The 25,986-nt window shown below is 38.8% G+C and overlaps 1 protein-coding gene across 1 annotated transcript; it reads right to left on the reverse strand.

Moving 5' to 3' along the window:
* Positions 1–3,617: 3,617 nt before the first annotated feature.
* On the reverse strand, positions 3,618–13,307 carry LOC138875840 (uncharacterized). The gene is made up of 7 exons (XM_070154713.1): positions 12,945–13,307; positions 12,538–12,839; positions 9,968–10,745; positions 9,341–9,760; positions 4,983–5,390; positions 4,095–4,439; positions 3,618–3,962 (listed from the first exon to the last, which is right to left on the reverse strand). Exons 1-7 carry the CDS (start codon positions 13,305–13,307, stop codon positions 3,618–3,620), a joined length of 2,961 nt encoding a protein of 986 aa, XP_070010814.1.
* Between the last annotated feature and the right edge of the window lie 12,679 nt (positions 13,308–25,986).

The raw sequence follows: 25,986 nt of genomic DNA on the forward strand, positions 1-25,986 counted from the left end.
CGTATTCATAGTGGAGAAAATATCATTTGGACTTCGACAATGCCCCGCAGATCTGGTCCGCACCACTACTATGACGATGGTAAGGCAGATGAGTCCGAGTTAAATTTCTTTATGAGTATTCGCTCGAATTATCTTCCTTTAAGGGATGGAGTCAACTTTATTATTGAACCTTACAACCCTCATCGATTTAGCCGCCAATTTGGTTTTTATCAAGACACCCCTGGTCTCTTGGAGCAAGATTTTCGTCAGGCCTTATTAGAAGAAGGGTTAAGACTTGCGCGGATTTGTGTGTTGACTAGATCTAAGTCGAGGGCAGTATTTCCTCCTTTTGGGTCCAACATGAAGAAGTTTACATCGTCTAACTATAGATCTTTGTGGGCAAGGGCACATGGAAGCCTTCTTGAAAACCACTTACCATTTTTGATGAATATTGTTGAGCCCATCACAAATACCATTCAAGACCGCAATGAGGATGTCTTAGTGATTGATAAGCTTCCAGCTTTACAGTTTAAGGTTGTTGAGATGCGCGCAGGCAACGGACCCATGCTACACAAAGAAATTCGAAGAGATGAGATCCTTGCTCCAGCTGACAAAGGTCTTATTCAATTTGGTGTAGTCATTGATGCCTCTAACAAGCGCCTATCCCAAGAGGAGAATGATAGCATCAAAGGAGATCAATGTTGGAAAAAGAAAAGGCCAAACCCAGAAGGGGTTGTAGAGGTCCAAAGCATTGATAGCCCTTCAAGAACACTAACAGCTCAGAACGAGAAGGTAAAGGAAAACATAAACTTTTTATTTTTTGTTATCCATGGCCCCAAATGGCTTTGCTGAAGTGTTCTTACATTTATTTATTTATTATCATTTTTTCAGGCTAATAACACTGGAGCGTTGCAACGAGTAAGGCCACAAGATAGTGGTGAGTCTATAGCAGGACCGAACCCACAGAAATCATCTTCCACATCCAAGGCAGATCAAGAGGCAACTTTTATTTCTCATGATGGAATCAGGGCGAAGTTGGGCTCTGATTTGCGTGAACGACCAACAATTGCAGCTTTAGTTTTTGATGGAAAGAAGATTGTCTTGGATATCCGAAAGGAGTTTATCTTGAAGCTTTGGACTTCGATTCAACGTAATCTAAAAGGCAACACTGCAGACAATGTATCTGAGCTTGAAGAAAATACTAAAGTGATCCTTGAGGCAATGAGTGGGGATGATGTGGATATTTCCCCTTTGAGAAACCTATTAGAGTCCATTTTTGAGCTTGATGCTTCATATAACAAGACACACTCGGATTTATCTAAGAAGGCTGAAGAAAATGCAATATCAGATGTTGAGGTACACCTTACAAATGCCATGATTGAAGAAGAAGAAGAGAAGGTTAGAGAGGTGTCATTTATCCGCCATTCCCTAGTTACAGTGAAAGAGAAGATAGAGAAGCTCCGTGAAAAAGAGAAGAACTTAGAAGCCCTTTTAGAAGTCGCTGAGAAAGAAGTTGAAGAAGCCAAGTTAGGAGCCTCAACTATTAGAAAGGAGTATGATGCATGTTGCACTGTCTCGTTGACTACTGATGACTTGGCCGATTTGAAGAAGAAGAAGAAATACTTGGAAGCTATGCTCAAATATTTGGCCAACTACAAGTTGTGCTTAGATTAGGCTATAAACACTACTTTATTTGTTGTTGTTTTTTCTTCTCGCATTTGATTGTTTAGTAGATGTTCTCATCAGCAATAAAACTTCTCTTGCTTCACTTTATGTTGTGTGTTCTCATTAATGTTCCCATTTGTTCTTGACTTTTTTTAGTGCTTTATGGATTCGAAGCCTTGACATGCTTGCAGATTTAATTTAAAGAACTAGCCAGTTTGAACACTTCAAATTGATGATGTAACAAACCTGGCAAAAAATCAACTTGATTTAAAATCGGAGACTTCTTATTAAAGAAACTACAATCATTCCATCAAAGACCTTAATTTGACATAGAGGACTTGCTCCCGCTGAGCCATCAAGATAAGATGGAGAGTTCAACGAAAGAATACATGTACACCCAATTTTCAAGTGTCAATCAAGTGAATCATATTCCATCATATCTCATTTGAAGAATGACTTGGGTAATATGTATATTTTGAACTCATATGATTGAACTTAGAATGAAACCCTAAGCTGCCTACGTACCTCGGTGAAGAGGATCAAGTCATTCCGTACTTCGAAATGGGTGAGTTTTTTTTTCTTGCCTAGGCCGCCTCTTTCGAGGTTTTCAACCTAGCGGATTTTTTTTTGATGTCCTAACTTCTGCCTGAGCCGCCTCTTTCGAGGTTTTCAACCTAGCAGACTCTTTTTTTTGGGACATACATAGCTTAGACTCATGTGGGCCAGGAGTGTAGCAACATGCAGTTTAGGCTCGTGCGTCAAGGAGCGTTGCAACTTCAAGGATAGTACTTCTTCAAAAACTTGCCATTGATAGGGCCGATCCTCATACCATCTACATCAACCAGCTTGTAAGCCCCATTTGAGTAAGCTTCTTGTACGACATATGACCCATCCCATTTTGAAGTGAACTTCCCTACAGGTTTATGGGAAGTAATTATGGGTTTTCGTACGGCGAGGACTTGATCTCCTACTTGAAAGGATCTCGGGCGAACTCTTTTATTGAAGGCGCGAGATAATCGAGCTTGATAATATTCAAGACTCTATTGAGCTTCCAATCTCTTTTCATCAAGAGCTTCCAACTCTGCTAATCAAAGTCGAGCATTTTCTTCATCAGTGATCCCTTATTGAATAGCCAGTCGTAACGAAGGTATTTGACGCTCAAGTGGCAAGATGACTTCGACTCCATAAATGAGCGAATAAGGAGTCGCCTGTGTTGGCGTGCGGTGAGTCGTCCTACATGCCCATAGAGCTTCTTCCATATGGTCATTCCAATTTCGTTTGGATTTGGAGACGACTTTCTTTAACAAGTTGCATAGAGTCTTGTTGAATGCCTCAGCCAAACCATTGGCGGCGGCATTGTACATCGAAGAGTTACATTGCTTGAAGCCAAAGAGATCACAAATCTTGTTCATCAACCTATTATCGAATGGCTTTCCATTATCCATTATTATGTAACGAGGAATGCCAAAGCGATAAATAATGTTTACTCGGATGAAACTTGCAACATTTTCCTTCTTTACTTCCTTAAGAGCAATAACTTCAGCCCATTTTGAGAAGTAGTCAGTTGCGGCCAATATGTATAGGTGCCCACCAGAGGACTTTGGCAGTGGTCTAACAACATCCAATCCCCAAGCGTCAAATGGCCAGGATGCAACAGTCGGGTGCAATATTTCAGGAGGTTGATGAATAAAATTCGCATGGAATTGACAAGCCTTGCATCTTCGAGCGTAGTCCAAGCAATCTTTTACCATCGTTGGCCAATAATATCCCATCCTTTTTATATGGAAGTGGAGCTTTGGTCCAGACTGGTGTGACCCACATACCCCAGAATGTGCCTCTTGTAAAGCTTGGAGAGCTTCTTCTTCTCCTAGGCATCGCAAGAGTACTCCCTCGAACGACCTTCTGTATAGAGTATCCTTGTAGTAAAGTAAGCGAGGTGCACGACGACGGATTTCAGTCCTTCTCCTCAGATTTTATGGAAGTATCCCATAACATAAGTAGTCGATAATGGGTTGTCGCCATTCTTCTTTCTCAACTTCAGAAACAGCAACAAGATGCTTGAGTTCGTTTTCTTCACCTTCAGCCTCATTTGGCGGCGGTACTACCCATTTTTGGCAGACAATAACTTGCACTTGGTCAGGCAGGGCTAATGATGAAGCTAGAGCAGCTAAAGCATCAGCCTTCTTATTTTCTTTCCTTGGCACATGCTGAATAGTCATATCACTGAGCCACCCCATCAACTTTTTAGCATAATCATGATATGGGCGTAGTTCAGGATTTTTGACCTCGTAACTACCCAAAAGCTTATTGACCACTAACTGGGAGTCACCAAAGACTTGCAATTGCAATTGCTTCATATCAACGGCCATTTCAAGCCCAAGTATTAATGCTTGATACTCAGCAACATTGTTGGAACAGAGTTGTGTCAAGGTGAAGGAGTAGGGTAAGACTTCACCTTGGGGAGTGACAAGTACTACGCCAGCCCCGGCTCCCCCACGATGCGCAGCACCATCAAAGTACATCTTCCATGGAGGTTGAACTTCAATGACCATTGCATCCTCATCACGTAGTTCATCAGTTAACTCCCAGTCATCAGGTATCGGATGATCTGCCAAGAAGTCTGCCAATGCTTGTCCTTTTACAGCCTTTTGAGGGATGTACAAAATCTTGAATTGTTGAAATTGGAGGTACCATTTTGCTAGTCGATCACTAAGAACAAGTTTTGACATCATGAACTTGATGGGATTTGCTTTAGAAACAAAACGGACAACATGAGCTTGAAAGTAGTGCTTCAACTTTTGAATTGAGAAGACTAGCGTCAAACACAACTTTTCAATTGGCGGATAGTTCAACTCGTTAGGTGTCATCATCCTGCTCAAGTAATAAAGAGAGTTTTCTTTCCCCTCACTATTTTTTGGGGCCAACAGTGCTCTAACAGACCTTTCCTGCGCCGCAATGTATAGTATCAATAACTTTCCTGGTATAGGAGCTGCTAAAACTAGAGGCTTCATCAAGTAGGTTTTGATACTTTTGAAGGCATTGCTACAAGCTTGATCCCACTTGAAAAGAATGCCTTTCTTCATGAGGTGACTAAATGGTTGGCACCTCCCAGCCAGGTTTGATATGAATCTTCTAAGGTATGCTAGCTTTCCTTGCAAACTTTTCAATTCATGGATATCTCGAGGCTCAGGCATTTTCAAAATGGCATCCACTTTGGCTTGATCAATTTCGATCCCTCGATGGCGGACAATGAAACCAAGGAACTTTCCAGAAGTAACTCCAAAGGCACATTTCAACGGATTCATCCTAAGTTGGTACTTCCGGAGCAATTTAAATACCATCCTCAAGTCTTTCATGTGGTCGTTCTTCTTTCTTGATTTCACCACCAAGTCGTCAACATAGCATTCGACATTCTTGTGGAGAAGATCGTCGAAAATATTTTGCATAGCCCTTTGGTAAGTAGCACCAGCATTCTTCAAGCCAAAAGGCATTACCTTGTAGCAATAAATACTCTTGAGGGTGCGAAACGCAGTAAGCTCTTCATCTTTTGGTTCCATGCGAATTTGGTTATAGCCCGACGAACCGTCCATGAAAGACATTGCCTCATAACGAGTAGTATCATCGATCATCAGCTCTGGAATAGGAAGCAGGAATACATCTTTGGGACATGCATTGTTTAGGTCCCTGAAGTTAACGCATACTTGAATCTGGCCATTCTTCTTCATTACAGGGACAATACTTGAAACCTATGTTGGGTATTTAACTTCCCGAATAAATCCAGCTTCAATGAGTTTGTAAACTTCAGTTTCAATCAGGGGAACCAAGTCCGACCTAAAACGCCTTTGAGCTTGTTTAACAGGGCGAGCACTGTCACACCTCCTTTTTTACCTACACCCCCGAGAAGGGTGATATAGAGGAGTTTTTTCCAACTTGAAGTGACAATCGAAACGGGATTATTATTAAAAGATTCAGAGTCGCCACTTGGGAGATTTATGGTGTCCCGAGTCACCGGTTCCAATCCCGAATCGAGGTAAAGATTGACTATGTTTAACAGTCCGCGAACCAGAAATTCGGGTAAGGAATTCTGTTAACTCAGAAGAAGGTGTTAGGCACTCCCGAGTTCCGTGGTTCTAGTACGGTCGCTCAACTATTATATTCGGCTTAATTATCTGATTTTAGTACATGTTCAAACCTATGTGCATTTTCAACCTTAAACGCTTTTATTCATTTTTAGGAAGATTGCAACGTTATTAAAACACGTCTTAAACCACGTCACATAAATGCACCCGTGGTCTTTGACATATTTTAACATCATTGAGATTTGGATTTGGGTCACATAAATGCGCACTCGAGTTTAAGAAGGCAAATTATTAAAAGAACGCGCCTACAACAACTACGCGTTTTAACTTTGTGAGGGCCATGAAAAATTTGCTAAATGGTGCGCCTTGCGTTCTAAGGATTAAAAGAAATAGTTAAATGCGGGCCACACATCTTGTGATTTATTTGACACGACTCGCCCCAATTCTGATTTTAAACGATAGTCCAAACTAAACCTTAAAGGGCCATAAGCTATTTATCCTCAATATAGCATGCTCTTAAATTCATTTAAGGAATCTAGTTAATTTATAAAAAACTAATTGAATTTATGATCTACTTTTATACTAAACTAATATGAAATTTGAAAGCCATATAACTATTAGCAACAGAACCCAGGCTTGATTGTCAAACAAGTTTAAGCCAGCTGGGGTCCAATGGCCAATTGCCAATAACTTGAACGGGACATGAGAATGCAATTGGGCTCAACTTAAAGCCCAAACTAAAAGCAAAGCCTGCCGAGAAAGGGGAAATTCGGTATAATGGGATTAACAATATTAAGTTCCTGCAATATATGATAAAATAATCCCTATTTACAGACAACATTACATTCATGCTCAATCAATTCTGATTTCCAAAATGATTTTAAAATTCCCAAGCTTAGAATAACAGTATACTCGTTGGGGAAATAGACTCCCAATACTACAAAGTTAAATCACAAGTCTGAAGAAAATATTATTCATAGATTCAAGTGTTGATGACAAGGAGGCAAAATCGATCTACTTTCAATTGAATACAGTCCTAAAATTAATCACAAGCAGTTCTATTGAACTCTAAACCTTAACCCAGGATTTTCAACAGAATTCCCAACATCAGACAATTAATGCTTTCACCTCTGTTGTTCACTAGCCACACAATAGACCTGGAAGTCGTTTAAACCCAGCAAGTAACAAACAAACACAAAATTAACTTGGAATCAAGCACCACCACTCAGCTCACATGTTATTCAACTAAATCAAGTCCATACCCCAGCAGCCCAAGGCTAGATACAATAGCAGGGACTCAGTTATTACACTAGAAAGCAATTAGGAAATATTGTAAATTTAGAAATAAATCACCAGGTAATTCACGGAAATACAATTAGACTATAAACGGAATACTCGATGTCATGCTTTTGAACATCCATTTTCATTTCATGCTTCAAACTTGCTTTACATCTAGTATAGTCCAGGAATGTGTACCTGGTAACAAATGGCAAGACAAAAGAATGAAAAGCTAAGTTGAGATTAGGACAGAAGCAACAATAGTAGCAGACTCAAAGTAGGGGATGAAATCACAGCAAAATCAGCTTCAAAGGCACAATAGACCCAAAACTAGACAACTCCCAAAATAAGCTTTGAAATCCTAGAAAACTCAGACCATTTCTTACTCGGACACAAGAATTTATGGTTTTCAAGGGCTCTAGCTAAATGAAAGACCAAAAATCCAACAGACCAGCCAAATTTTGAATAGTTTCAAACCAAAAATGCAGAGAATTTAGCATTGTTTTCTGGAGTTAGCCATTTCGAATTTTCAGAAAAATTTTCTTCAATCTTGGGTCTGCTTTGAAGGGCAAGAAATGATGTCTTTATAGGCAAGAAAGTAGGGCAGCCTCAGCTTTTAGTTTTTGCACTTTGCTCCTTTTCTAATTTTTGTTTTAGCTAAAATGTCCTTAGTTAAAAATCAGTATTGCAAACAAATCCCCTCCCCAGCTTCCTAGAAGCTTCCCCAGGCAGTTACAAAGAGATTCCCAAGCCTAGACTACCCAAATTACCCCTTAATGACCCTGTTATTACCTGAAGAGACCGGACAGAGCATGGATCAAATTGACCCAAATCAATTTGGTATGGGTCTGTATATCGAGATCTTGGACTCCAAATTTTAGGATCCAAGTCCAATTGAATTTTGACAAATCCAAATTTCGAAATCAACAAACAAAATTTATCAGCCTAAGTGACCTATCAAGTCATAAAGACTCATGAGGTCTTGAGCTCAAAGGAAAAATAAAAGAAGTTCGAACCAATCTAACACAAAAAATGGAATCACGTTAATTAAACAAGTTAATACTAACATGCATAAAGAACATGACCCTGAAGAACTAGGAAGAAACAAGAAAGAAAACAGAAGAAAAGAAAGAAGCAGTAGATAAGAAAAATGATGAAAAAGAAAGGAAGGAAAGATTAAACAAAAGAAAAGAGAGGATACCTACAAAACTCGGACAGTAGAAACTGAACTGAGTCTTCAAACCTTCCAATTCTAGGCTTAATTTGATATTAATCGCATGTTCTTATCAAGAACATACGAATAAAATCAAACTAAACCTAAAATCTACATTGAAATCTCGATTCAGAAGTTTTGGGATTTTAGGGTTCAAACTTGGATTCAAGATTCGACGGGGTCTAGGGTGATTCGAAGGCAATGGTTTAGATAATCTGAACGAGAAAGGGATGGGGGTTTTAGGGTGTAAATTTGGGGCTAATTGGACGAGTTAGGGTTTCAGCCACTCTATTTGATGCGAGATTCGAGAGGTTGGGCTGGGATTCGAGAGTGGGGAATTTGGAGATTTGGAAAGAGGAGAAGGAGGAGAATCGGTGGTGTAAAAATGGGGTCGATTGGAGTACCGCCGCCGGCAGAGACGATTTACGGCAGGCGGTTCACGGCGGAGGCGATGAGGGTTCGGCGAAGGAGATGAAATGGGGTAGGGGTCTAGGGGGGCTGGTTCGGACATATATATATCAACAAGACCCCTAGTTCCCAACCGTTGGATCTAAAGGAAATCAACGATTGGGATTCACTATCATCAAAACGGGGTCGTTTAGTTTAGTTGGGGGGGAACCGGATGGGGACGGGTCTGGGCCGGGTTTTGACTGGGTTTCGGGGTGAAATTGTTTGGGCCTGGGGTTTGCAGCCCAAACCAGCCTCTATTTCCTTTTCATTTTTTTTTTCATTTTCTTTTAGTTTCTTTTAAATTAAAATTAAAAATAATCCTAAATTAATCAAATTATCCTATTACACAAATTAACTCTACATAACAATTAACACAAATAATTAAAAATCAAATTCAAAGGGAAACTACCAAAATTTAAAAATTAAAATTAAAAGTGCAAAATAAACTATATATATATTTTTTGATTTTTCCACTTTTATAAAACCACTAAATTACTAATTAATTAAATAATGCAAAAACTAGATCCTAAATGAGAATGCGGCGTATTTTTGTGTTTTTTCGTTAATTAAACAATTATCAGAAAATGCCACAAGATCCTCAAAAATTGCAAATAATGAAAAGACGTTATTTTGTTTTGAATTTATGGGAGTAATTCATATATAATGCAAAAATCACGTGCTCACAAGCACCATTTCTGACTGCAAGGTGATGGACTGCTACTTTCGGATCCAAGTCAGGCATCTCTTTGTAACTCCAAGCAAAGACATCCCTGAATTCTTTGAGTAACTCAATATAAGTGCTCTCTTTATGAGCTTCTAGTAAAACACTTAGGTAGGTGGGTCTTGGTTCCTCATCGGTGCCAAGGTTAACTTCTTTTAAGGCATCAACTGTCCTTTTCACTCCCTCTTCAAGTTCAGGTGGAGCATCTTTCGCATCTTCATCTTCTTGAGGGTCCCCATCATTGAAGTATATGTGATAACACGGCGAAACCTCCTCCAATTCCGCATTATCTTCCATCGAAGACAAAACACCATTCTCCCCTTGTATAGTGACATGATACGAAGAACCTACACTTTCTTCATCTTCGTCACGTTCCTTAGTGTAGACCACAGTATATGGCTTTACCTTCAGTACTTCTTCACATGAAACCACCAGTTTTGTTTGTCGCCTCATTCTGGAAGGAACCAAACTTTGGAAATCCTTAGAGATCTCCCGAATTTTGGGTGAAGCGGATGTTCTTGTATTTCGATGATTTCTCTGGAACTTATTCCCCTTATTTAATGGACCCAATCTCTCAAATACAAAAGTTCTCATAGTTGATTTTCCAAGCCGATCAAAGATAGAAGGCCTGTTAGAAGCGGCAGATTCGTCTTCTACACTGATATATTTTCTACTCGCCCTTCTTATTGAGATGCGCAATGGTGACGGTTGCTTGTATCCTAGACATTCACGTGGTTGCCTCGTTGCATCTTCTGATGGGAGCTTCCCTAACTTTGATGGCTCATTAGGATTGTATCCAGCTTTTGTAAATAGCTTGTAAGTGTTAGGATCGAAACCTTCATCTGTTCGCTTTGTAGGGAGTGCCACATTCTGCAAAAGATTTTGGGCTACAAACCCTGCAAGCAGATTTGAGGACAACTTTACTGCCTCAATTCGTTTTACCGGAAGAGTTAACTCCCTTAGCGTCTTGGTTTGGAGATTATGTGATCCGCCCTCGTCTTTCTTCCTTTTAGGGACATATTGGAGCACGAGACTTACTTTCTTTCCATAAGATGCAATACCCCTTTTATGAGATTTATTCACGTTGGCGGGTACCTCCCCAGTAACAGTTTTGGCTTTACCAATAGTCACATCAGCTCTTTTAGTCATGGGTTCGTCATTCTTGCTTTTCGTAGCATCATCAACTTTCAGCTCCTTCACAATGCGGTTCTTCAAGTAGAACTTTGCATCGGCAAAGTGTGACTCAGCTTCGGTGAATGGCTCATCATCAGCAATTACTGTCTTCTCGACTTTACCCTCGTAGTATTTTAAACATTGATGGTAATTAGATGGAACTACTTTATTCTCATGTATCCAAGGCCTCCCAAGCAAAACATTGTATGAAGTCTTCGCATCGATCACATGCAGCCATGCACTTGATAATATATCTTCAATAGTGATTCCCAGCCTGATCGCGCCTATGGCTCTTTACCCCCCTTGGTTGAATCCTTGGATCATCACACGACTTTCTGAGAGTTCGTTAATGGGAATACCAAGTTCTTTCACAGTGTGGATTGGCAAAATGTTCACTGAGGATCCTCCATCAACTAAAATCCGATTTACCCTTTCATCGCGCATATAGCAAACCATGTACAATGGGCGGTTATGAGGAGTTTCACCTAGCAAAAGATCGTCATTTGTGAACGTGACCTTTTGCTCACAAGCATTAACTTCTTGAGGAGTGGACTCGATGGGCTTTTTCGAAGATGGTGCCAACGGTAGGTCATCACTCTTTTCTTCCCCTTTGTCAGCGTGGAAACAAGAGGCATCAATGCCCTCATGGGAAATCTTCGTGCGGAACCAACTTGGTAAAAACTCCTCTAAGGTCATTGGATTTCGTGGCTTTTGAGAATGGTGCATCTCTACTTTTGCTTCCTTCAAATGCCTAACTGGATTCTTTTTTGTTGGTCTTTTTACCATCATATTCCTTGTTGGTTGTTCTATTGATTCTTTTCGTGTGCTCCTTTTGTGGTGCCTACGACGAGTCATCAATGTCCAACCTTCATCGTCATCAGGTTGATTTAACTTCAGCTTTGCCGCTCTCCAGTAATTCTTCATCTTTACTTTCTTTAAAACCATATAAGTCATCCGGACTGAATGATCCAAATGTGATAGAGACTTGGTTTGCGCTTGCTTTCTCATCTTCAAGCACAGTCTTCTTTTCGCGAGCGAAATCCATGATTTTATCCTTGAAGACAAAGCACTTCTCCAGAGGGTGGCTTACAAGTCGGTGATATTTGCAGTAGTTCGGGTCTTTTGTTTTCCCAGCTTCATTTGGCCGCTTTATCTTCGGAAGCTCAATGAGATTTAACTCGAGGAGTTCTTCGAAAATGGTTGGCACATCAGAATCCAGGAATGGCTACTCTTTTTCCTGCATTTCTTTTAGAGTCAACTTTCCACTTGGCTTGTCTTGAAAAGAAGTGGATTTCATACTCTTCTTCTTGCTCACCTTCGTCGTGAACTTCATAGGTGACGTATTGACATTCATAGCTTCTTTACTTTCAGACTTGGGTACGAACTTGCCCCACTTCCTGACTTCTTGCTTGTCATTCACTTTGCAAGGTTCATAGATGGGTAGCCTTTCATTTCCAGCGGAGGCCATGCTCAATTCCATGTCATGGACATGAGTTGCAAGTTCTTCAAATGTGCTAGGCTTGATACCTTGCAAGATGTAGCGCAATCCCCAGTGCATGCCTTGGATGCACATCTCTATGCCTGAAGCTTCACTAAGTCTGTCTTTGCAGTTGAGGCTTACATTCCTCCAACGATTGATAAAGTCGATAACTGGTTCCCCTTTTCGTTGACGAGTATTTTTAAGCTCTATCATACTCACCGTGCATCTTGTTCTATAAAAGCGATTGAGGAATTGTTGCTCTAGTTGATCCCAGTTGTCGATAGATCCAGCCTCTAGGTCCGTGTACCAGTCAAAAGCATTTCCTTTTAGCGAGCGGACTAACTGCTTGATGAGGTAATCTCCATAAGTCCCAGCATTGTTGCACGTCTCCACGAAGTGCGCAATATGTTGCTTTGGGTTACCTTTACCATCAAACTGTTGAAACTTCAGAGGTTGATAGCCAGCAAGCATCTTCAACATATCGACCCTTGCAGTGTACGGCTTTGCATATGTAAGGGAGGATTTGGCAGCAACTTCATATTTGTTCTTAATGGTTCCTTTGATGAGCTCCTTCAGTTGATCGATTGGAATCATCCCTTCAGATGAGACATGGATAGCCTTAGTGGATGCTGCTTGTCTTGGGGGAGAGTCACTCTCTAGAACTTCTGGGAGCTTGCCTGGTGCGTGGGTAGATTCTTCTTCCATCAAGATTCCCACCCTGTCTGTTAGCTTCTCAATTCTAGCCTTTTGATTTTGCATGAATTTGGTCAAGCCAGCGATTGTTTCCATCAAGTTTGCCAACTGCTCCTCCATAAATGAAGTGTTTGTCACATTGGCTTGCATGATTGTCGTGGATGGTGGAGAGTAGCATGGATTTTCACACAGATTGATCCTTGACTGGCTCACGCTATGTGGTGTAAGTGGGGAGGATCCATCGCTTGAAGCATCATCATCTTTCTTCATAGCAGAGTGCTTGAAGCCGGAGAGGTCAAGCAGAGCAAGAGTTTTCTTGATCTTCTCAGCAACATAGCTTCCTCCTTCAGATGTGTTTGTGGAAGATCTTGCTCCTTTTGAGGATGAAGATCCGAAAACAGGGGTTGATGTGGATGGCACTTGGGGTGATTGTTGTCCTAAAGAGCTTACTTTGCTCCTCATAATTGGTCCGAAGCTTCCAAAGGTGACATCGAGGATGCTTTCCACATCAGCATAGAACCTGGAGTTAGCAGCCTTGGTGGATGTTGATCTGGAGTTGATTTTCTTCGAAGCCATTTCAATGTTCTTGAACTTTGGTAATTGAAAAGTTGAGTTGAGAGGTAGAGATTGTCCCACTGAGCGTGCAAGAATTTGTAGACAATAAATTTGCGTCGAGAAAATAAAATCAAGACCGAAAATATTGCAACAATCGTAGTATTTGATTTCAAATATTTTGAGTGTTACACTCTCTATGAATCCTCTAATTCTTCCTTCCAATAGTAAATAAATTCAAGGGCGTTTGAGCTTGATCTTGAATCTTTATTTGTTTCACGAACGATGATCTTGTTCTTAAGCTTGAACCTGATCTTGATTCGTTCTTCGTTCTTGAGCTTGAACTTGATTTCTTTAACTTGAACTTGATTGCTTGAAGCTTGAAACTTGTAGAGAAATTTGCGGCGTTTGATCCACGAGCCCTCTCTTCCTTCTTGTTATAACTTCTGGTGGTGTCTTCTAGCTTTATGAAGATCTCTATTTATAGTTGTAGGGAGTGGTATGGCTCTGCGATTTGATTGGTCCGTTTGAACTGACCAATACCATCCAGACACTTGGCATGATTTAATTGGCTCATTTATTTGACTTGGATTGCCACATTACGTGACACATGTCATGATTTCATTGCTCATTTACTTGTCTTGGATTGCCACATCACTTGACACATGGCATGATTTTATTGACTCGTTCTTTTGACTTGGATTGCCACATCACTTGACACGTGGCATGAGCCTGGGCTTTAAGACGGGCAAATAGCCATTTGGACCTTGGGCTACTGAAGTGGGCTTATCATTTAATTTATAGTCCAATTAAATGGACTAGCCCAACACATATATTGACTTTTAATAATTAGCCCAATTTACTAGCCACAATATTTGTTTGGACTAATGTCTTAAATTTAATATGGTCCAAATTATTTTATGAATTTAAATCCAATAAAATTTAAATGCTTACACGTGTAACATTAAAAAAAACTAATAAAATAACATGATTTAATTAAAAATTAAAATGATTAATGATAACAATTCATACTCTTTTATAGAGACTGCGTATATGAAAAGCAAATATAAGATTTATCTGTTTAGTTAGCGAAAATAGCAAAAATATCCATATTAGGTAAGAAACTATTCAAATTTATTGTCCGTTGGTCCGTAATTACCCCACAATTATTTTCTAGCTTAAAAACACCCCTCTTGCTAAAAAAGGAGTATGTGGCCCCCTATTAATGTGTTGGCAGCTTATTATTGAGTTACGTAACTCCTTGTTTTATTTTTTACATTCAGATTTAATATACTACAACAACAAATAATAAATCCGGTATAATTTTACAAGTGGAATCTGGAGAGGTAGATAGTATACAGACCTTACCCCTACAGAAAATGTAGAGAGGTTATTTCTAGTAGATGAAAAATGAAAAAATAGCAGTAGCAACAAAAAATAACAAAAATAAAATAAAAGAAAACAAGGCAAAAGAAACAACACGAAGACAGAAATCTACAATATTAGAATATCAGACTACTATTAATAACAGTCGAGATGTCCGGAAACCCGCACCACCACCTTTAATATACTAGTCATATTATTTAACTTGCCTCAACTATACTATAACCCGAGTTTGTTAAAAAAAATGAAGAACCTTAACATTTCAGTTGTCTTCTTCCTCAAAGCACACCTGATCAGCAACGACTCAACTATCCCACAACCATCAAAGTTTTGATCGGAAAAATCATATGAAGATATTTTCTCGCGAGCAGCGACAAACCTCTTTCTTCCCCTGCCCAATTTCCATTACTTTTCAAATTTGATCAGAAATATTTTTTGATGAGTATCATTTTTGTTTTGGCATATTTTTCTCGTTAATCTCTCATATATGAGAGAAATGAAGATTGTTACTGAAAACTAACAACCATACTTAGTCGGTATCTGATTGAAAATCTTGTTTTCTTATGATGTTCGTTGTTTATTTTCGGACCACAATTTTGGTCTCTCACCGCTTTTTCCGTCTTTGTGACTGGATGAATTTGTCTAAACACTTTAGTATAGAGCCATTTGAAGAAGAAGAAGAAAAAAAGAGAAGAGAGAAATAGAATAGAAACTGATAAGAGAAAACTTAGAAGAAGTTTGTGACAATTTGGATCAGAGATCTTAGGGGGGTTTGGCGGCGTTGTTGGTGAAAATTTTGTGAGATAAAGAAGAAGAAGGGTCGGGAGGAGGGTGCGGATTTAATTAAAGATTTCGAGGCGGTCTTGGTTTATAGGGCGGGTTGGATCGGATGGGTTAGATCTAAGGTTGTCAAATATTATCTAGTCCGGATATGGTTCTCACACTGTATGATCACAAATTAACCATGTGACATGAGGTCTTTTCTATCATGATAATATATATATATATATATATATATATATATATATATATATATACAATTTACCTTTTAGTTTTTCGTCATCGTCATCTGACGGGTTTATTTGTTACTGTCACACCTCCTTTTTTCTACCAACATAAGGGTATAGGGAAGTTTTTTTCCAATTTAAGTGACAATCGAAACGGGATTAGTTATAAAAATCAAAATTGCCACATGGAATAATTTATGGTGTTCCAAGTCACCGGTAAAAATCCCGAATCGAGGAAGTTGACTCTAATTATGGTATGCGAACGCAGAAAACCGGGTAAGGAATTCTGTTAACTCGGGAGAAGGTGTTAGGCACTCCCGAGTTCCGTGGTTCTAGCACGGTCGCTTTGATCATACTTGGCTTATCAAAATTATATAATTACTGATTTTAGAACCTATGTGCCTTTACCGCTTACCGCTTTTAAACTAAGAAAAATTATCTTGAAATGGGTCACGCGTACGTGTACCCATTTGTTTGGCGCGTCAAGAATCATGTCACGCGGACGTGTCCATAATTAATAACGCTTTATTATTATTGAGAAAAATTTGGCCAAAGTTGCGCGAATGCATACTCCGGTTTGGTTTTTAAAAATCACAATCATGTCACGCGGACGTGTCCACAACCACGATAGTATATTAAACGTGCCTAAAGCAAACTGCGAACATTTGTCACTTTTTATATCTAGGTTATTAATACGAGGGCCATGAATGATTAAAGTGTAGATGGCACACCTCAAACTATAAAAATTAAATTAAATTAATAGCCTATGAAAACCCATTTTATTATTACGAGAAGATTTGATCGAAGTTGCGCGAACGCATACTCCAAATTGGTTTTAGAATCATAATTATGTTACGCGAACGTATACATAATCACGATGATAAAATTGGAGCGCCTAAATAATCCTAACGTTTTCAAATGCATTACACCCAATTAGAACCACAACCCACTTAATGGGGCACCTCTATTTTCTGCATCCATACAAATTGAATAAATTATACAAGAGAAAATAAAATAAAATTCAACACTTATTAAGCACAAATGCTACTTTAAGAAATATGAGAATGATGCTCCCCACCTTATTCATGTGACTGTACCAAACTTAAATCAATATTTTTATCATGTAAATTCATAAGTTTTCTAATTAAACAAGAAATCAATAAGTAAAACTCAAGCTAACTAAATGAAAATCAGCGGAGCTATGCAACAAAACTACTTAAGGCCTCAAACATTCAGAGGTAAAAAGAATAGCTTTAGCTCCAATTTCATCATTATTCATCTAACTCAAAAAAACAGCTAACCAAATAGCATGAAAATAATGGCTTAACTAATGAAGATAACGACCAAACAACATTCTAATATATGATAACAATAATAGCGAATTCCCAAACTTCCTCAAATACTGGCAAAACAAAATTGAACTTGTAAGTAATCTCAGTTCGAGTTATGGATTCATCACTCGCATATTATATAAACTTGATGAAATGATCATTCAAACAAAATCCATGAATCAGACTAGGAAGACACGATACATGTGTAAAAGAAACGGACCTTTATTGCCGAATCCGAATTTTAAAGCTTTGCAACTCAAAAGACGGACCAAACGCCAACGACCACGATCGGAAACTAGTGACGACGAACTCGACGACTCAACCTTGGAACTGCGATTTTTCTGTGCAAAAGGGGATTGTTTGGTGTTGGTTTTCAGCCAGGTTTTGGCAGGTTTTCGAGTTATTTCGCAGCTCGTTTCGCTGCAGATTTTTCAGCAGATTCGCAACTGATTTTGCTGCTCTCTATTGCTGGATTTTGGGTGGTGTTTTGCAGCTTTGTTTGTTGTGTTTTGAAGCTGTCGCTGAGTTGGATTTGCAACAGCTTGAGCTGAATTTTTTGGAGAAAGAGGAGGTGGTTTAGGGTGGTTAAGGGGCTATTTTAATGGTGTTTTTAAAGCTGGACTTTAGGTGTTTCATTGTAGTTTTTTTGGGAGTTCTTTTCAGCAGGAATTCCATGGCTATTTATGGAGGAATATGGGGTTGTTCAAGGTTGCTTTAATTATTGGATTTATGGAGAAAATGACTGCTTATTTTTGGAGCTTGTGAGGTAATTTAATGGAGCTTCAATGACTGAAAATGGTGAGAAGTTGTTGTCCGTTTTTGGAAAAGGAAGGAGGAGTTTTTTGTGGAGGGGGGTGCGACTGCTCTAGGGAGTGTCCTTCAATTTAGGGATTAGGGATTAGGTTAAGGTTATGGGCCTAGGAATTATGGGCTAGGGAATTGGGCCAAAGACTAAAAAAATAGACTACAAAATTTATAAAGACGGGATAAACCAACTTAAAACTAATTCCTCCTTCTAAAATTATGTACAATTATAATATAAAATATAAAACTAATTTTAATTAATTGAACTAAACTATAAAGCATAAAACTATTTTTTTTTTGTGTTTCAAGATTATATAAAAATAAAGATAAAGTACTATTTTTATATATATTTAAATTTACGAAAAATACGTAAACTACAATATTTTTTTGTAATTTTCATTTTTTTGTGACGAAATAAAGTAAAAGAGTCAAAATCAGCTGAAATAGAGATATTAGGCCTAAACTAAATATTTACATGCTAAAATGGGCGAAATTCGGGGAGGGTCAAAATCACATGTCGACAGTTGCCCCTCTTTGGCTGGAAACGCGAAGAGTTTCCAGACAAAGAATGACTAGACAAGTTTTTTGACCCGACCCTTATTTAAGGAGACCAAAAGAAAGGAGAATGTGACCGAGCCCTGGTATCTGAGCTACCTACATATCCTTGGCTATAAAGGAATCAGGCCACGTGTAGTTCAGAAGTGAATAAGGTGATGGAGTATGCCGAGGTGGAGAGCCGATTGAGGTGCCGTCGAGGTTTCGGTCCGCAGTCCCGTTATTACATCAAAATCAAAAATGAAAAAGACTAACTAAGCCTATCAGCTATGAGTTACAAGATTCCTATCTATGAGTCTTCTGAAACTTGATCTTGAGTCTTGGTTGGTTCTTCATGCGGACTCTGATCTGAATCTTGATGCTTGTTAGCTGCAAGTGTTGGTTCAATCTTCTTCAGCTTTTCAAATCAAGACGGGACATGCAGAGCTTGTGACCTCAACCATGTCTTGAGCAGCTCACATCTTTCATTAACTTTTGTATTTGGATTCACTTCTTGTCTTTCTTTTGTTTTTTTTTCTTCTTTTTATTTTGGATTGTAACTCACTTCTGTTGATCATCTCGGACTGCTGACTCGCATTCTTGACGCGAGCTTCTTTTGTTACTGACCTGAATTGCATTCTGAATTGAATTCTCTTATTTTCCAGGCGGGCGCCTGATTGCTGAACTTGAACCGTCTTCTCTTGTTACTTGGCACTGTTTTCCCTTGCACCTTGAACCATTTTCCCTTGAAACTTGAACTGTCTTCCTTCGAAACTGCTTTCCCTTGAAACTTGAGTTGTTTTCCTTCGAAACTACTTTCCCTTGAAACTTGAGTTGTCTTCCTTCGAAATTGCTTTCCTTTGAAACTTGAGTTGTCTTCCCTTGTTCTCCAGGTGGGCGCCTGATTGCTGAACATGACCTGTCTTCCTTCGAAACTTGAACCGTTTTCCCTTGTTCTCCAGGTGGGCGCCTGATTACTGAAACTTTCTGTGTTCTCTTGTTTTCCATGTGGGTGCATGCAATCAAAATCAACAAAACAAACGAAATTTTCTGCCCCAGTTTGCACTAGAAAAATTTGTGAGTTGTTAGCAATATTGTAAACCACTTATATTATTGATGCAATGATGAGTAAACTAAAGACTAGACTAGGATGTAAGTCTCCTAAATGTGATTGAGCTTGCGAAAAATAATAAACTAAGCCTGACTAAAGTAAAGACTGACCCTATTCTCCAGGCGGGGCCCCTGATTTAAAAAAACTAAATATTGATAACTCAAGAAAACTAAAAATTGACCTTTTTTTTTTCAAATCCAGACTTCCTTTTTTTTTTTCAAAATATCCTAGGAGAAAATTCGTCAGACTAGGTTTTTTATCTTAGTAGAAAGATTCATCAGACTAAGACGTTAATCCTAGGAGAAAATTCGTCAGACTAGGTCCTTTTTTCTCTTTTTTGTTTGTTTTTGTTTTTGGTATCTTAGGAGAAAGATTCATCTGACTAAGACGTTTATCCTAGGAGAAAATTCATCAGACTAGGTTTTCTAACTTAGGAGAAAAATTCATCAGACTAAGATTTTGATCCTAGGAAAAAATTCATCAGACTAGGTTTTCTATCTTAGAAGAAAAATTCATCAGACTAAGATTTTATCCTAGGAGAAAGTTCATCAGACTAGGTTTTCTATCTTAGGAGAAAAAATTCATCAGACTAAGACGTTAATCCTAGGAGAAAATTCATCAGACTAGGTACTTTTTCTCTTCTTTTTTTTGGGTATCTTAGGAGAAAGATTCATCCGACTAAGACGTTTATCCTAGGAGAAAATTCATCAGACTAAGTTTTCTAATTTATTATCTTAGGAGAAAGATTCATCAGACTAAGATTTTTATCCTAGGAGAAAGTTCATCAGACTAGGTTTTCTATCTTAGGAGAAAGGTTCATCAGACTAAGACATTTATCCTAGGAGGAAAAAAATGTGAAGATCAATGAAAAGATTTTATGCATAATAGCAAGACAAATAAAAGCAAAGATTTGAGAAACTTCCCTTTGTCGGCTCTTCTCGTCTTTTTTTTTCTTCTATTTTCTTTGTCTTTTTTCCTTTTTTTCTTTTTGAATCATTTTCCTTACACCGCTTTGTTCCTGTTTCATACAAAGAAAAATTTGTCAGTTTTGAAAATGGTGGCCGGTTTGTGGCCTTGAGTCTTAGGCAGCTTGGCTTTTGCTCAATCAGCTTGAGTCGGTTTCAAGAAACTTTTGTTATGCACCAACTCTGACTGTTTCACACCCGGTACCATTTGTATTTCTGGCTCAATCAGCATTATCCCAACTAGAGATCTTTTCTTAGATGACCTTTTCTAATATCTTGAATGACTTCATGCTTTGAGCAATTTGTCTGTCAGAGAGAATCACAAGTTATCTTTGTTTGCATCAAGCGGGCTGACAAGAGTCTTTTGGGGGAGCCTTTGTATGAATCCTCAAGGCATGTTGACATTAACAACTGAGTTTGCTGGCCAAATTTACTTTGTACAACTGAAAAACTGGTAGCAGATTTTGAAATCTTTTCTTGCTTGTTTTGAGAAGGACTGACTCAGGGTAAAGGACACAATGATGCAAAGAAGCAAATATTAACAAGAAATGCCCATGTCGGAAGGACAGAAGGAAGATTTTTTTTTCAATAACTACCCTTAATGATCATGACATGCATTTTGGACTCAACAGCCTGATCTATCAAACTAATCCAATCTTTCCTTTTACCATTCTTATGATCTTTGAAGTCGAGACTATCCGTGCCAATCCTTTGCATCAGCTTCATGACTCACTTTCGACTAGTGATGCCCCGAGGGGTTTTCACCAACAAGTCTCTCTCATTTATTCATCTATGCTTACCATCGCCTTACAGTGCCCATGAGGGTTTTCACTAGTAAGATTCTTTTTTTTTCTATTTCTTTTGCTTTCTTGTGTGAACAACTTGACAGTGTTCTATGTCGCGTGACAACCGTTGCAAATTGCATATTACTCTTGGCCTTCTTGAAGGCATATCGGGAGGTCTTTGTTTGAATAGGGTTGGACGAAAGGCCGGCATGAGGCTCAAAACAGACTAAAGATGACGGGGTTGTATACTTACAACTTTTGGAATCGACTCCTTTAAAAATGAAATAAAATCTTTGCCCTAGTTTCAGCAATTTGGGATTTTTTTTTCTATTCTTTTTTTTCTAAATTCTTATTTGGTTGGACCGAACCGTGAGGCTGCCTACGTATCCTTATTTTTTAAGGAATCAGGTCGAACGTAGTTCAAACATTTGACCTAACTATTTTTTCATCTTTCGTTTTTTCTTTTGTTTTCAAAACAAGTTGCCCCAGCTTCTATTTTTTGAGTGCATAAACCTTTGACAATTCTTTTCTTCTTTATTTTTTCACTTGAACTTTCTAAGAATTGTCCCAGTTTGTACTCTTGAGACATGGACTTTTCTTTTCTTTTTCTTTTTTTTTTTTTCATTTTTTTGACTCTTGACTCTAAACTTGATTCCAAAAGAGGGTGGTCAAAGAAAATAATACAGGCTCAAAAAGGGTAACGAGGGATATAAAGTGTTTGGGTAGCAGAAAAAGGGCCTCCCAACTTCGAGAATGCCAAACATAGTATATTTTCGCGATTACAGTATTGACGAACAAGTCTGTCTTCTTGTTGTGTCGTGGTCACAAGACACTTTCCATCCCTTACTTTCCCACAAACTTCAGTTGATTAAACATCCTCAAGCCCGACCTTCACAATGATTTGAAGGTGAATTTTACTCGACCTCAATTCCAAAGTATTTCAACTCTTTATTCATTCTCAAAAGTACCTTTTTTTTTCAATTATCCAATTCCAGATTAAATCAGTTTCTAAGATCTGGCCAAAATTTCCGCATGCATGTCATGTCATTAGAACTAGCGAGAAAAGAACTAGGAACAAAATGAGACAAAAGGACAAACTGTATTTTATTGAGTAAAGGATGAAAGGATTTGACAACAAGACAAACAACCCAAGATCCGAGTTACAACCCTAAAATAACCCGAATAATGAAAATAGCAACAGAACAAATGGACAAGACTCACACAGACGGAATGGAGGGATAGAAGGGTTTGACTCAATAAAACAAATAAAATATGGATCACAACCCTGAAATAACCCAGACAATAGAAAAAATATCAAAACAAGCTACCAAGATTCCTTCCTAGTGAGGAGGGAAGGACTTTTCAATTGCTAGGCTTGCCATTTAGCCATAAATTTGCTCATCAGAATCAGCAGAGCCTTCTCTAATTTCAACATCATTAACTTCAGTTAGCAAGTTCCCGAGAGCATTCTCATACTCCATGTCACTAGGCACCATCCCCACAAAGTGTGCATCATCATGTGCAGGCAAAGGATTTTGCACGATATTCTGGGCGCCACTGTCTTGGATCACAATCAGTTTTTCCTGGATCATCCTTTCTATTTCTCTTTTCAAATCCCGACAACTTTCAACATTGTGCCCTTGGGTATTGAAATAGTATTCACACCTTTTAGATGGGTCAAAGCTCCTTGCACTTGGGTCCACACGATTTGGAGGAATGAGTGCAATCATGTCATGATTCTTTAACTTCTCAAATAAGCTTGCATAGGACTCTCCTATTGGTGTAAAATTATTTTTAACCTTTGTTCCCTTCTATACCCCTGGCAGGGATGTGGGTTATAGGGCACTTGAAAATTTTGTGGAGACTGGTAGAGATTTGTGATGCTTGTGCTCGCCTTCTAGGGTGTTTTGGTGGCTGGACAACATACTGAGGTGGAACGATAGAGTATTGTGGGTTCTGAGGGGGATAGTAATGCTCAGGGGAGTTATCGGAAAACAGACGAGGTTGGTCATACCTTCGAGACATTTTCCTCGAACCTCTTCCCGACCCTGATGTCATCATGATTTCTTCATCCTTCTCATTCGTGCCACTGAAATTATCAGATTCAACCTGGACAGCCTGAGTTGCGGCTTTAAGAACTGCTTGACTTATAATTTTTCCTACCTTAAGACCATTCTCTACCATTTATCCCATTTTGATTGCTTCCGAGAAGGATTTGCCCACTGCGGACGTCATGTTAAGAAAATAATCTGGCTCTTGAGCGTGAAGGAAGACAGTGATTAGCTCGTGGTCGTCCATGGGTGGCTTAACTCTAGCTGCTTACTCTCTCCATTTAATGGCATATTCCCTGAAACGCTCTGTTGGTTTCTTCTTCAGGTTTGAAAGGGAAATGCGGTATGGGGCAATGTCGATGTTGTATTGGAACTGTTTGACAAAGGCCTGTGCCATGTTATCCCATACATACCAGTGAGACGTGTCTTGATCTATAAACCATTCGGAGGCTACTCCCGTAAGGCTTTCCCCAAAATAAGCCATCAACAATTCTTCATTTCTTCTCCCACCTCTCAGTTGATTGCAATACCTTTTCAGGTGGGCTATGGGATCTCCATGTCCATCATACTTTCAAATTTGGGAGTCTTGAAACCAGGAGACAAGTGAATATCGAGGAACATGCATAGATCTTTGAAGGCAACACTCTTTTGACCTGCCAACCCTTGCATGTTTTTCAACCGTTGTTCTAAGCTTTTCACTCTTTGGATCATTTCTTCCTGTACCTTCTTTCGGGCAGGCTTCTCAATGTTTGCATGAAGATCAAACGAGTACGAGTGGTACTCAGGAGAGTGGTACTGCTCTTGTTGTGTAGCAAATTGTGACTCATGACGAGGCTGTCCTTGACCACTGGCCCATGCTTGACACATTTCGGTCATTTGCTTTTTCAATATTCTAATTTTCTCAAACATAGTAGACTCTTATTGAACCCTCTGACCCCGAGTCTCTTGAGCACTTGTAACAGCTTTGACGTCAGTTATCATTTTTCCTTGGATCTTGTGTTTCCGGCTTACCACAAACCGACCACCTCAACTTTCTTCACAATTCAAAACAAAACATGTTAGAATGGACTCAGTCGGTCCTTATTATTATCATCATTTTTTCACTTTTTTTTTCTTTTCTCTTTTTTTTTCCGATTGATCGAACCTGATGTGGGTTGCCTACGTATCATGTGGGAACATGAATTAGATCTTGCGTAGTTCGGGAAGATCAGGAATAAAGTAAATAAACTAACCTTTTTTTGGCGTTTGGACTTTTTCGGAAGAAAGACTTAAAAAGAAGAAGCAAAATATTTTTGGATTTCGATTTTTTGTCTGCATTTTTTTAAAAAGAAACTCTAAAGAAGAAAGAACATATTTTTATTTTGGAATTTTATTTTGAATTTATGCAAGAAATGCTTCTAAAGAAAAAGGAAATATTTTTTGAATCTTGAATTTTCTTTTCAAATTTTGAAAGAAGAATGACAAATATTTTTGGATTTTGAGAAGAAACTAAAAGAAAATATTTTTGTATATTTTATTTTAAAAACAATTAGGGTCTAAAAGAAAGGCTTTCTAAAGAAGTAAGTAATGAAAAATATTTTGGATATTTGAAAATTGGGGTCAAAAAAAACTTTTCTAGAGAGGAAGTAAAGGAAAATATTTTTGGATTTTTGAAAATTATGGGCCGGAACCGATGAGGTTTGCCTACGTATCTCACATTCGGTGAGAATCAGACCCGCGTAGTTCGCCAGTATTGACATAATTGGAAAAACATGATATTGAAATACATTTTCCTTTTCTTTTTTTTTTCAAACAATTTGGGCAGAGTTTCGAGGCATTTTCGAATATCGGGATTTTTAGAACCAGGTGAATTCTCTATCCTACCTCACTCTTGGTTTTTTTCCTGTTTTTTTTCTTTTCTTATTCGGTCAGCATGCAAGCCGAAACAAATAAATGTTCACATAGCACATAGAATGCATCAGGATGGTCTGTTATTTTGGGCACACCCGTCCTAGACGGACCCAACCTCTGTGTTGAGTCCCCTAAGTCAAATGCACATGATGCAAATAAACGTTCCTACTAGGGATCCGACATGAAGCTTTGTTTTTCTAGGTTTAAATCCTGGGGTTTTGGTCTAGACTTGGGGTACCCGAGTGGACAACTGGGGTCGAAGAGGGGGCGACGTACCAGGAGCACTGAAGTCTACCCAGCCTTATCGCTTGCCCAGTATCGTTCTATTTAGTATAATTTCTACAGAAACAGCGGGCCACGCGAACGTGTGTACCATTTCCAGAAGACTCAGAGGGGTGGCGTAAGAAGACAGTTATATACAATTCAAACAATTTCAAAGCGGTAAATGACAATTAGCACATTAAGTCCGCAAAATACAGTAATATCAACAATAAAGCCAAATAAAAATCACATTAATAAGCTCGAATTCTTGAACCCTGAACCAGAGATTCTGGGTTCATTCCCTAGCAGAGTCACCAGAGCTGTCACACCTCATTTTTCCTACCAACGGAAGGGTATAGGGGAGTTTTTTCCAATTTAAGTGATAATCGAAATGAGATTAATTATAAAAATCAGAGTCGCCACTTGGAATAATTTATGGTGTTCCAAGTCACCGGTAAAAATCTCGAATCGGGGAAGTTGACTCTAATTACGTTCTGCGAACGCAGAAATCTGGGTAAGGAATTCTGTTAACCCGGGGAGAAGGTGTTAGGCACTCCCGAGTTTCGTGGTTCTAGCACGGT

The sequence above is a fragment of the Nicotiana sylvestris genome, chromosome 8 (genome assembly GCF_000393655.2).
Source record: "Nicotiana sylvestris chromosome 8, ASM39365v2, whole genome shotgun sequence".
Classification (NCBI taxonomy): Eukaryota; Viridiplantae; Streptophyta; class Magnoliopsida; order Solanales; family Solanaceae; genus Nicotiana; species Nicotiana sylvestris.